The sequence below is a fragment of the Caretta caretta genome, chromosome 1 (genome assembly GCF_965140235.1).
Source record: "Caretta caretta isolate rCarCar2 chromosome 1, rCarCar1.hap1, whole genome shotgun sequence".
Lineage (NCBI taxonomy): Eukaryota > Metazoa > Chordata > Testudines > Cheloniidae > Caretta > Caretta caretta.
In genome coordinates this window covers 44,374,066-44,386,755 of record NC_134206.1, presented here as the reverse complement: position 1 = coordinate 44,386,755, position 12,690 = coordinate 44,374,066, and the positions used below count along the sequence as shown (strand labels likewise).

The window sequence follows — 12,690 nt, the reverse complement described above, 5'->3', positions numbered from 1 at the left end:
AGAGGGGAAGGATCACGTTCCTCGATCTGCTGGCAATGCCCCTACTTATACAGCCCAAAATGCCATTGGCCTTCTTGGCAACAAGTGCACACTGTTGACTCATATCCAGCTTCTCGTCCACTGTCACCCCTAGGTCCTTCTCTGCAGAACTGCTGCCTAGCCATTCGGTCCCTAGTCTGTAGCGGTGCATTGGATTCTTCCGTCCTAAGTGCAGGACTCTGCACTTGTCCTTGTTGAACCTCATCAGATTTCTTTTGGCCCAATCTTCCAATTTGTCTAGGTCCCTCTGTATCCTATCCCTACCCTCCAGCGTATCTACCACTCCTCCCAGTTTAGTGTCATCCGCAAACTTGCTGAGGGTGCAATCCACACCATCCTCCATATCATTAATGAAGATATTGAACAAAACCGGCCCCAGGATCGACCCTTGGGGCACTCCGCTAGATACCGGCTGCCAACCAGACATGGAGCCATTGATCACTACCCGTTGAGCCCGACAATCTAGCCAACTTTCTACCCACCTTGTAGTGCATCCATCCAGCCCATACTTCTGTCACTTGCTGACAAGAATACTGTAGGAGACCGTGTCAAAAGCTTTGCTAAAGTCAAGGAATAACACGTCCACTGCTTTCCCTTCATCCACAGAACCAGTTATCTCGTCACAGAAGGCAATTCGATTAGTCAGGCATGACTTGCCCTTGGTGAATCCATGCTGACTGTTCCTGATCACTTTCCTCTCCTCTAAGTGCTTCAGAATTGATTCCTTGAGGACCTACTCCATGATTTTTCCAGGGACTGAGGTGAGGCTGACTGGCCTGTAGTTCCCAGGATCCTCCTCCTTCCCTTTTTTAAAGATTGGCACTACATTAGCCTTTTTGTCTAGGCTTCTGGGACTTCCCCCTATCGCCATTAGTTTTCAAAGATAATGGCCAATGGCTCTCCTTTAGCACTCTCGGATGCAACGCATCCAGCCCCATGGACTTGTGCACGTCTAGCTTTTCTAAATAGTCCCGAACCACTTCTTTCTTCACAGAGGGCTGGGCACCTCCTCCCCAGGCTGTGCTGCCCAGTGCAGTAGTCTGGGAGCTGACCTTGTTCATGAAGACAGAGGCAAAAAAAGCATTGAGTACATTAGCTTTTTCCACATCCTCTGTCACTAGGTTGCCTCCCTCATTCAGTAAGGGGCCCACACTTTCCTTGACTTTCTTCTTGTTGCCAACATACCTGAAGAAACCCTTCTTGTTACTCTTAAGATCTCTCGCTTGCTGCAACTCCAGGTGTGATTTAGCCTTCCTGATTTCATTCCTACATGCCAGAGCAATATTTTTATACTCATCCCTGGTCATTTGTCCAATCTTCCACTTCTTGTAAGCCTCTTTTTTGTGTTTAAGATCAGCAAGGATTTCACTGTTAAGCCAAGCTGATCGCCTGCCATATTTACTTTTCTTTCTACACATCGGGATGGTTTGTCCCTGTAACCACAATAAGGATTCTTTAAAATACAGCCAGCTCTCCTGGACTCCTTTCCCCCTAATGTTATTCTCCCAGCAGATCCTGCCCATCAGGATCCCTTTTGGCCTTACAATTTATAAATCTCCTGGCACCTACGTATGCTCTGTATGTCACTTATTATTAGACCCCCTCTTCCTGCAAACACTTACTCATGTAAGTAACTCAATGCATGTCAGTAGCTCCACTGAGCTCTGTTAAAATAAAACATGGCTCTGTTTCATTTAATTCCTTGTCACTGCTCAGTGGGACAACTCACGTGTATTTAAAGTATCAGAACCTTATTCTGTCTGGGTTGCATCATTTCCTCAGCTCTTTTAGGTAGCACTTTTGCATTTTCTTGAGAGATTACAAACCCAGTGAGTAGCATTATAGTAACTAAATGATTGTTAAAATCGTATGAGTTATGGCACACCATTTGTGCAGTTTTTCCTCTTTGGGTTATTCTACAGTATATCAATGGAATACATGCCAGCCTTGCTGGAGTTTACACTATATGCCTCACTGTCAAAGGATGAATCTCGGGAAGCATTAAAATTGTGGCAGGACTGAAGAGAGAGGGTATGTTGGTAGGTAGTTAATGGGTTAGTACGTTTATTAGCCATTCACTTTTGATTATCTACTTTCCAATCCTGATGCAGGCTGGATAGAGACTGAATCCAAACTGAATTATAATGTGGTTTGCTTTGTTTTCTTTTATTTTGCTGAAATACCACCAGAGAGCCTGTTCTTGTAGTATTTGCAGCAAATGCATTAAGTGCTGGAGATCTTGGGAGACAGGCTATATATCATGAAATTTCTAGCTCATGTTTGGAGATCCCAGAGTTTCAAATGGGCTTTGGATGAATAATAAATTTGAACCAGAATTTGAAACTTGAACTCCAAATCTTTTGAAGTGGCATATCACTAGCCCAGAAGTGGAAATGAGTAGTTTGGCATCCTTTTGGTTCCCAAAAACCACCACACAAAACGGTGAAATTCAGTTTCTTCTCATGGGGGACCTGAAGCTGAACTAAAAGGAATGTAGCAAGTCACAAGTGGGTTCCTTGACAGAGCTCATACATTTACTGCTGTGGGCTTGATCTCGCTCTCATTGAAGGCAATGTGAGAAATCCCACTGAATTAAATAGGAGTAGAACTGAGTCATCTTTGTGGTTCAAACTAGTATTATTAGGCAGCAATTTCCATAAACATTAGATTCATTTACTAATTGGGTTTATTTAAGGGGGAAAAAGGAATATACAACTTGTTTTAGATGCTCGTATTGTGACCATATTTATTATTATCGAGTGAACTGTAAATGTTAATAAAAATGTATTTCTTCCCATCTTCTTTCAAAAGCTGCTAGTGTTGTTTTTTTTTCTTTTGAGAACTCTTGCCTTTTCAGTCTCCATTTTAGCCCAGAACATTTCTAATTACCACATTGCTCCTTTTAAAACACAGAGAAGAGCCTTGTACCACACACTTATTATTAAACCCTCAAACACAGTCATCTTCTCTTACCATGAAATAAGAGTTCACATTTATATTTAATCCAGTAGGCCCTATCATGTTAACCTTGCCTCATTTTGCTATCAGGATAGTAGTAATAATTGAAGGCTTCTTCCTGTTTAAAGCAAATGAGGACCAAATTTATGGAAACATGTTTAAAAGATTTATTCCAAAAAAGGAATGTTTTGCTGTGATTTTTTAAAATGTTTTGTTTGTGGGTAATCTGTCAAAATTACTCTCAAAGAAAGGAAGTTGGAATGGATTTAATAGCTGATCTAAACTTCATGTACTTTGTATAGAGTTGTAAAATGTGAGGCTATTTTACTTGTGTCCATTTTTCTTTTTCTAGTTTTCTTACTTGGAGAAACTATTATTAGTCCATGGAGCCTGGAGTTACAATCGAGTGACCAAATGCATTTTGTATTGCTTCTACAAGAATGTGGTCTTGTATATTATTGAGGTAAGAACAGTCAACAGAATAGGCTTTGGCAATGGCTAAATTGGTTTGGCAAACAGTAACAGTTGCAATTAGTAAATTAAAATTAAATTATTAACATTTAATAAAGAAATGAAAAAGAAATGATCTCTTCACATGACATGTATTCATTTTGTGGAGTTCACTGCCAGAAGATGTCACAGTGAAGCTGGATTTTAAAAGAGGTTGGATACATTTATGACCTTTAATACTATGTGTAGTTATGCCTGTTAAGATGATGGGAGAAATCAAATATCCTGTTTCAGGGTGTAAACTGATTGTAGCAATGGTCAGGAATGCACATTATTGCACATTTGGCCATGTATATCATGAGTATACCAGATTTGATGGATCAATCATCTGATCTGATATGGCAAATTCTATGTTGTTGAACCAGTGCTTAAAATCTATTTAAAAAAAATAGTTGAAGGTTTTTCTTCATTCTTTCCAATAAATAGATGCTAAGAGGGAGGGATAATAAACAACAAAATGAGAACCTTATAATTAGCCAGACACTTAGAGTAGATTACAGGAGACAGTAGGTCAGAAATGTTTTACTGTTCAATAAATCATACCATGGTCGGTGTACATATCTGACTCCCTCAGGGTCTGATCATCATTTATGCATGTGTTATTCTCATGGAGAACAGGAGTTCTCAGCTAACATGTTCCATTTTTTCTTAAATGTATCTGAATGACCTCTACTTTTTGGAGTTTATCATTTCCAGTACAGTTCAAAGTCTGTTTACTACATGTGGACCGCTACCATAGTATTGAAGAGTCAAACTGTCATTTCCAACTGCTTCTATGTCAGTAGTGCATTCAGCCCACCAACACCACAGTACTCTCTTTTGGTGTGTGAGTGTAGCATAGCTAAGAGTGATATACAGCAATTTCAGTTTTGCAGAATAGTATGGAGAGACATTAGTTTCTCCTAAAACAATAAGGAGTCCTTGTGGCACCTTAGAGACTAACAAATTTGTTTGGGTTAAGGTTATAAATTCTCCTTCATTATAAGAGAGAGATTCTGATTGTCCTGTCTTTGCCAAAACTTAAATCCATGTACCTGATATTTCACAGACATGGTCTTATCATAATGTAGAAATTTTCGTAAAATTTTCAGACAAGGCATTTAGGAGATGGCAGGGTTCTGGCATGACCGGATCTCACTCATTGAATATTTTTCTAGCCAGTTTTTTGGCTCATAATTACAAAACCATTTTCAATAAGAGGATCTAAGTGTTGCTGGAGATGAGAATAATTATATTCATTAGTGCTGAAGCAAAATATGAATTATTAATGGGGCATTGCCAATTTTTTTTTTAAAATAGGCATTTTTCCCCCTCTCTCTTTTTTGGAATACCCTTAGCAGCTTCACAATTACTTTTCTTTCTCTAGGAGTTCTATTTCCATTTCATGAACTTTTTAAAAAAAACAACTGTTTCTTATAGATTATTGTGTAACATGGCTCTGCTTCAATAATTACTTGTTACAGATAATAAAAATATTGTATAATAATACTATAGGGCTAAATTATAACTCCCCACATGTGAAAAAGCCACTCATGGAAGGGCTAAAGATTGGTGAAGAACTGTGTGACCTCAAGCCTTAGGTGTTTCTCTTAAATCATCTTGTTGTGGGGAGGGATCTTCCTAACTATAAGTAAAGCTAAGATCTAGTCATGTGTATTTTTAGTAAAAGGCATGGACAGGTCACTAGGCAGTAAAAAAAAATTCATGACCCCTGACCTGTTCTTGACTTCTACTATAAATACCCCTGATTAAATCTTAGGTGCTCTGGGGGACTTCGGGGATGCTGCTGGTGTTCCGGGCCCGAGGGCTCCAGGCATCGCTGGTGCTCAGGGGTGGGCATAGGGCACTGCTGGTGCTCTGGGGGGTGATGGCCCACGGGGCGCTCCAGGGTGGGGGGAGGTTGGGGCTGCTCGGGCGGCCCTGGGGTCAGCCACACTGGCTGCTACAGAAGTCACTGAGGCCCCAGAATCCATGATTTCTGTGACCTCCATGACAGACTCACAGCCTTAACCATAAGATGTCCTGAGATGTTTAAAATGCGTGTGTACTCTGAAAGTGCTCTGTGTAAAGATGGCCTCTTCTTTCTAGCCTCCTCTGCTTCCTTTGGGTATTCAGAGTCCTGTCTGCTTGCTTCACTGACAAATTAACTTTCACTCCTTTTTGGTTCTGTTGGCACTGCAGAGCCAATACGGCTAAGAATGAGCTGGATTCCATTCTGGCTAATGCATCTGCATAACAGAATTGTTAATGACAGTAGTTTCTGTTGCATGGCCAAATTATGCCCCCAGTTACACCTGTACATCTGCATTACATATCTGTAAGATTCACTCACAAGGAAGTTGCTGCTGGCAATGGGGTATAGGTGGAAGCAGAATTTGAAGCCCATGGGGTTGCACCTGTGTAACTGAGGGCAGGAACTGACCTACAGCATTGATACTAGTGATGATACCCAAGCTTGAGAGCACTCATTTTTGATTTTCAGCTGCCATGTTGAGTTTTCAGCATTGGCACTTTGGAAAAAAATTGTATTTATAAACTTCACAAAATTGACCTGGAAACTGTTGAGATACAACAAATATGGAACCCCAGGCTACTATCCCTGGAGTCACTTTTCAGACCACAATTAAACTTTTTGCTTTACACAAGGAAGATTGTGCCATTTTACATTTCTAGCGTGAGGCCTTTGAGTGCCATTCACTCTTTGTGTGGTGTGGTGATCATGGAAAAGAGAAGCTCCACCGTGACACACAACCCACAGCTCGTGAGATTCCCACCTCCCTCTACAGTGGTGCACGCCCTTAAGTAGCTGCTGCAGTATTACTGTTTGTTCCCTGACACTCTGAACAAGCTTGGGCTTTACCTCCCACTGTCTGTTTTGACTTGCCACGTGCAGAGATATTTTTTTCTTTGACATCACAGTGAAACCAGAGTTTCTACCTGAATTACATTCCAAGCTAATTTTCAAAAGACTAAGTATTTGTAGAGTTGAACTGAAGAGCATGTCTGACAGAGTGACAGGGCTGATAGTTATGGTTTTTCTACCGTTATGTGTTTTATTTCACTGGAGGTTTAACACCTGAAGTCAGCTTTATGTAACTGAATTTCACAGGTCTGCGATGCTGAGTGTCATTGTAATTCTTTTTGTTCCTGCCTCCTCTCGTACAAGCCACAGAGTAGAAATAAGAGGTTTGTTCTCAATGAGGAAGCCTGAGTACAGTCAGGCATGAAAGTCACAGAGAGCTTCAGTTAGGAGAGAAGTAAATATGGGTTAAACTAACAATGAAGAAATGTCTGAAGAACTTTGTTGTTGTCCTCTGCCCCCTTTCTCCAACATCTCTGGGTGCATGGATCATCATATAGCTCAAAACCAGTAGCAGATTTAAACATTGGTCCCAGAAATGTACCTAGTAAGAGCACCAGGAGAAATCTAGCAATATCCTCTCACACACTGTGACTTTCCACGCTTTTGTGATTGATTTTCCTCCAACTGTTTGGAAAGGTATTCAAAAAACAAAATTCTGGGTCTAGATATCCAGAGCACTCACCATTTTTGTGCTGTAGGTGTTACTTGTACTAGAGTCTGCTGAGCTGACACTGGTCACATTTTTGTTCAGTGGGTGTGTGGTGGTATTTTTGTGAATGGGGGTGGGGCTGTATGAAGTTATAAATACATGAGCTTGCTGTTTAGCTGCATTCATTGCTGCTGGAATGTATGCCCGTATTAAAACTGTCTCCTGTGACAAGAGGACTAAAATGTCAGAGCAGAACAGAGCCCTTAGATAAAAGAGAATGCAGGAAATCATCAAGAAAAAACTAAGTACTCGTACTCTGCGGATTTGGATTGGAGCCCATTTAATATTTGTGCTTTTTGTTTTTAAATGAAGTGAACTTTAATGCTTATGAAACTTCCAAGAATGACAGCCCGGGAAATTAAAGTCTTTTGGGCCTGATTCTCATTTGCCCCAAGGCCCCTATGTGCCATTCTGGCACTATGAGGGTACCTTAAAGAAGATGTAAATGTAATTTTCACTCACTTAAGGCCCAGTTATGCTGCCAGTGCAGTGCAAAGAGACCCTTCTGGAAATGAGAATCCGGCTCTTTATCCAAGAGCAGGTTCAGCAAAATCAGCAGTGAAGTTTCCCTATTCTGCCAGGCACTGAACTGTGAGAGGGTAATTCTGTTTGTAAAGTGACCAAGATGGTAAGAGGAGCAGAACCCAAATAAAATGCCTTTTTGCCTGGTTCACTCCTAGACTCCTGTTGTCTGTCTGCAGGAGAAGATTACTTAAATCTTCACACTGTACTTCTATGCTGTCCCAGAATCACCCCTGAAACACTAAGTCAGCAAACAGACTCCACAGACAAATAGCTGGGCATCATTACAAGTCTCCATCCCATTCAGTTAGTTATTTACCTGGCTTTATACCAGCTGGTGAAATAAGAGATCTATCCAACAGATGAGAAACAGATATTTCACTACAGATGATATCAAGTCTCTGATGATATCAGAGCTATTAGAGAGAGAGAGAGAGAGATAATTTCAAATGTAAAAGGACACCAAAACCTCTTTCATGTCATGCTTAGAAGTCGAAACATGGCAAGATCAAAGAAGATACCAGAAATGCCAGGGAAAAGTTCAAACCATTTGGGAGTGATGCCTTGATCAGTATATGGAAGGCAGTGTCCAGGTTTATTACACAGGAAAGGAGTGCTGGTTCCTTCATTGGAACAAATTAGCTAAATTAGTACAATAAAGCCTACTGGCTCCAATTAAGGATCAAGGCCCTCTTGTACTAGGTACCGTACAACAAATAAAAATGATTGTGAGACCTCTGATGCAAGCACTATCTAGGACTGTGACAAGACTCAACAGGTGGAAGAAACTGAGAAGGGGGTACTGATGGGAGGATGAGGTGTCAGTAAGAGGAATGAGTTATAAATAGCAGTTTTCTCAGCTCACCATCTGCCTAGCCCTTGTCAGATGGCCAGGTTTTCTAGTCGTCATGACAGATCTAAATCTTAAGGTAAGATTTGACGGTGATGGCTTTATAGATTTTAATAGAGTTTTTTTCCTATATGTAAGGGCAGCAAGGGAGAAAGCGAACAAAGGTGCTAGAGGAGAATAAGGCACTAAGCCATCAGCCTCATGGTTTTCCCATTTGGAACTTAATTAAACCCTCAAAAAAAGTCTAAGTAAACTTATTACTGCTTAGATAAGCATACTTTTAAAAATGTGTTAGATTCAGGAGTCCCACAAGACTGGGTTATGAATAACATGTGAAGTCCTCCTTGTGACCACCATTTTGGACTTGTCCAATAGAACATGTAGCCAGAAACCACATTTGAAATAGTTAAAGCTCCATTTTGTTTTTAAAATGCTGTTTTTGATTTAAAAACACTTTAAAATCTTCATTTTTATCACAAGCAGCCATAAGGATTTCATCCTTGAAATATAAAATGGCGGAAGGGATTCAGCGTATCCCCTAAGACACTACACAATACCCAAGTCTGACATTTTTCAAGTGGTAGGTGTCGTAATTGAAGTTATAGGAAGTTGTTTTGTAACAAATGTTTCTAAATAATTCATCATTTTATCAGATATCCAAAATACAGATATGTTCAGGCTATGCAATTAGAGGGCCAAACTTTCAAAATCGCTTAAAAACCTAGAGCTACACACAAGATATGCAGACAATTGAGTTCCTTATCATGATTGGGCATACACATTTGTTATGTGTACACACAAATAGCCAGTTAGGAAACTTAAGTTTGTATGTGCAAATACTCAGTCTTCATGTATACTTGTAGCAGCAGTTGTGCCTACTAGTTAGGCATAAATCTTATACACATACATTTTTGCATACATTTTTGGGCTTTTGAAAATCTGGCCTTTAAATGTCTTCATATAGGTAAATGTCCATCTGTAGAAAAGAAGTTATTCTCAATGGATAGTTTCACTGAACAACTCCGTGTCATGGCTATATTAGTAAACATCCAAATAATATGAATCAGACTTTAACTAGAGCATTATATCCTCACAAAAAGTTCAGATACCATGGTGATGGGTGCAGTATGAGAACCTAAGTAGATAAAATTCAGCAGTTTGTATTTTTATACCTTTTTTTAAAAAGTCCTTATTTCAGAGTTGTCCTTTTCTGTATGGAATTTCTTTTTATCAGCTTCATCCCCAGGAGTAACAGAAAATTTTTGCTGGAAGATCTAGGTCAGCATAAAATACAGCCAAACAAATAACCAGAAAATATGCATCGTATATACTCCAATTCAGTAAAACTATTAGTAATTATTATGGAGGCCGTAAAGCAGATCCTTAAAATGGCCTTCCAAATTGTTGTTTCAAATAAAACAAGATATGGTTTATGCATATCTCATCACCCTAATCCAAAAATGTCTAGGAAGTGACTGTACCCTTTGATTTTTTTCTTTCTTTGAAATGTATCCAAATTCCTCTTGAACCAGTGTACAAATGCTAGTTTCTATTACTGCTGCTGACAGTTTATTCTCTGTTGCAACCCCCCGTTGTGTAAAGAAATTGTTTGAATTGCTCTGAGGTTAGTCCCTTCTTCAACTTTAATCCATGATTGATTTCTTGTTTTTGGATTCCTAATTTAATATGTTAATCCCACAAGTTTGGAAGGAGTCAGTCACAAAGATAAATCCATACTATTTTTCCTTTCCTTGCAGTAATGTATGCTGCACATGAATCATTAGAGGAGAGTCCATCTTTATTAAAAGGGTTTGCCTCAAGTGCTAGATTTAACATTTTTCAAATGTTCAACCACAAATGATCAAACACAGACCTTTTTTGCTTGCTTGTTTGTTTCTTCTAAACATACTCTGGAATACATCCTAAAGATAGCATAGTTGTTAATTTTTCAACAAAGTACCATTATTATGAATGACAAATTAGGCTCCATGGCTAGGTCCCAAAATCTCTGAGTACCTCCTTAGTGCAAGATCTGCAAGTAGCAGCGCGTATTGCAAAAGACTCTGGTGTAGGAAAGGATCTTTTTTTATTTTATTTGTGGGAGGTATTATGCCTGGAGCTAAAAGTTCCCTTAGATTTTTATACCTTAGTAGGACATGGTGAATATGACAAATACAAAGAGTGGGTCTCTGTGTGTGAAGTTTTTGTTCTGTTCTGTATGAAATGCTCCGATTCCCACATGGGGGCTAATAAGAAGAGAAAATGTTGATGCCGTCCCGTTAAATTGGTGTTTTTCTTGTGTATGAAATATATGGGTATCAATTTCTTCAACTTTGGCTTTATCAAAGCAGGAATTCTGTATAGTAAATAAATACCCATCTCCAGTCTCTTATTAATCCTTGTCACCAATGGAAATGCATTTTAGTGTTGGAAGGGCATAATATATTATGGAGGCTAGAAAAGCTCTGATCATGAAGAATCATCCTGGAGAGATTAAGTGAAGCCCAGTGTTGTAGAAATGGTGTTTTTCTTTTGTTAAAAAATTATATCTGAAATTACAATGTTCTGATATGTGTGAACAGGAGATCAGAATCCGGCCTTGTGTGTGTAGCAAAAGTATTTTTTTTTAAATTTCAGGTCATATTATAACTGACTCCAACCCTGTTTTGTTTCCGGACACGACAAGTTATAGTTAATTTGAAGCTATTTTATTCTTTAGAATTATTTTTAAACAATTCAGTAATTTTTGCTTGTCTTCTTGTTTCAGTAAAAACAGAGCAGGAGATGGGAGAGTCTACTTTCCCTTACACTGGTGTCAATTCAGTGACATAGTAGAAATATAACAGTTTCAGATGAGAATCAGTTGCAAACTGTAAATTCATATCAACATTAGAACGTGCCAATAAGCCTGATCAGGGAATAACCTGTATTCAAGGATTTCATGTTGAATTTAGGTACATACATCCTACTGCACCAAAGGGACTGTCATAGGATGGCCCTGCCTGGAGTGCCCTCCTGCGGCAGGTTGTGGCACGACAGGCACACCTGCCTCAGTTTCCCTTTTCAGAGTCCCCAGTCACTGCATGTAAACTTATCCTCTAGTCCATCAACAGAGTTTATTACCAAAACATAGTTCAAATAGTCTCTAACAAAAGTCACAAACGTAGTCTATTTCCCACACCCACTGAATATAGTCGTTGATACCCTGCTCTTCCCAGCAGGCACCCCCACCAGCCTCTCTACTGGGAGTCCTCCTGTACCACACTCTGGTGTCTTCTGCCCCACCTAGCCTCCTTGTTGGTCCTCTTCTGTCCCTCTGCCAGGACAGCCACTCCAGCCCTTCCAAATGGGAACCCCCATAGCCTCTCTGCTAGGAGATTGTCCCCACCGGGACATAAGCTCTCACTCTCACTAGCAGCCCTTTTACTATTCATCTGGGTTCGGCCCTCTAGCCCTGACAAGCTCCTCCATTGTTCCCCGCCTTCCGCTCTCCATCCCTTGGCTCCAACTGTCTAGTTTAGAGCCAGCAGGCAACTGCCTCTGCTGCTCCTTGGCCTTCAGCCCTCTGGCCATGACTCTCTGGCTTGGGGATGCCAGCCAACAAATCCGTCTTGCTGCTCTGTCTTCAGCCTTCTCCCAAGAACCACAATCAATCTCCCAGCTGCTGCCTCTTCTCCTGACAGACCCAGACCCGGTAAGCCAAGGCAGCATCATAGACAATAACTCATGTGGTAGAAGAGTGCCCAAGCTGGCATCTGGAGGGCTGTCTACAATGCTTAGCCTCCTCAGAGGCCATCCTCCAGTTATGGAGCCTGGACATTGAGTTCTGATGTCTACATACAAGAGACCATCTTATCACCATTCTAGTAAAAAAAACCCACTTTATTAAAAAGTCAAACATAGAAAAGTGCTTCAAAACCCATGTTTAACCTTAGTTTTGTATTTAAATATTACTTGTGCTCCTGTATGTTTAACTTCCCCACTCCATGTAAATGGCAGCTGATGCAACTCATTCAGCTAATGAATGGCATGAAAATAGCTAGACTTTGTTTCACACTAAAGGAATAAAATCTTCCAATTTTAAAACACATATGATTGCATGGAAGTTTCTAATATCTTGGATTCAACAAAGAGCTTCTAAGGTGCCACAAGTACTCCTTTTCTTTAAACCTAAGTAGAATCACACACTAATGTATCCACTATGCCAGTGAGTCTTTTTGGCAGGAGTCTATCACTAAA

The 12,690-nt window shown here is 40.1% G+C and overlaps 1 protein-coding gene and 1 long non-coding RNA gene across 6 annotated transcripts in view; one reads left to right on the top strand and one right to left on the bottom strand.

Moving 5' to 3' along the window:
* Positions 1 to 12,690, top strand: part of ATP8A2 (ATPase phospholipid transporting 8A2) — a 663,684-nt gene that overhangs the window by 417,094 nt on the left and 233,900 nt on the right. For all 5 annotated transcript variants that reach the window (XM_048846098.2, XM_048846107.2, XM_048846083.2 and 2 more), the window contains exon 27: positions 3,350 to 3,460. In XM_048846098.2, coding sequence (XP_048702055.1) covers positions 3,350 to 3,460 — 111 coding nt within the window. The remainder of the gene's footprint in view (positions 1 to 3,349; positions 3,461 to 12,690) is intronic.
* Positions 1 to 12,690, bottom strand: part of LOC125634952 (uncharacterized) — a 60,822-nt gene that overhangs the window by 9,660 nt on the left and 38,472 nt on the right. The gene's annotated exons all lie outside the window — the stretch shown is intronic.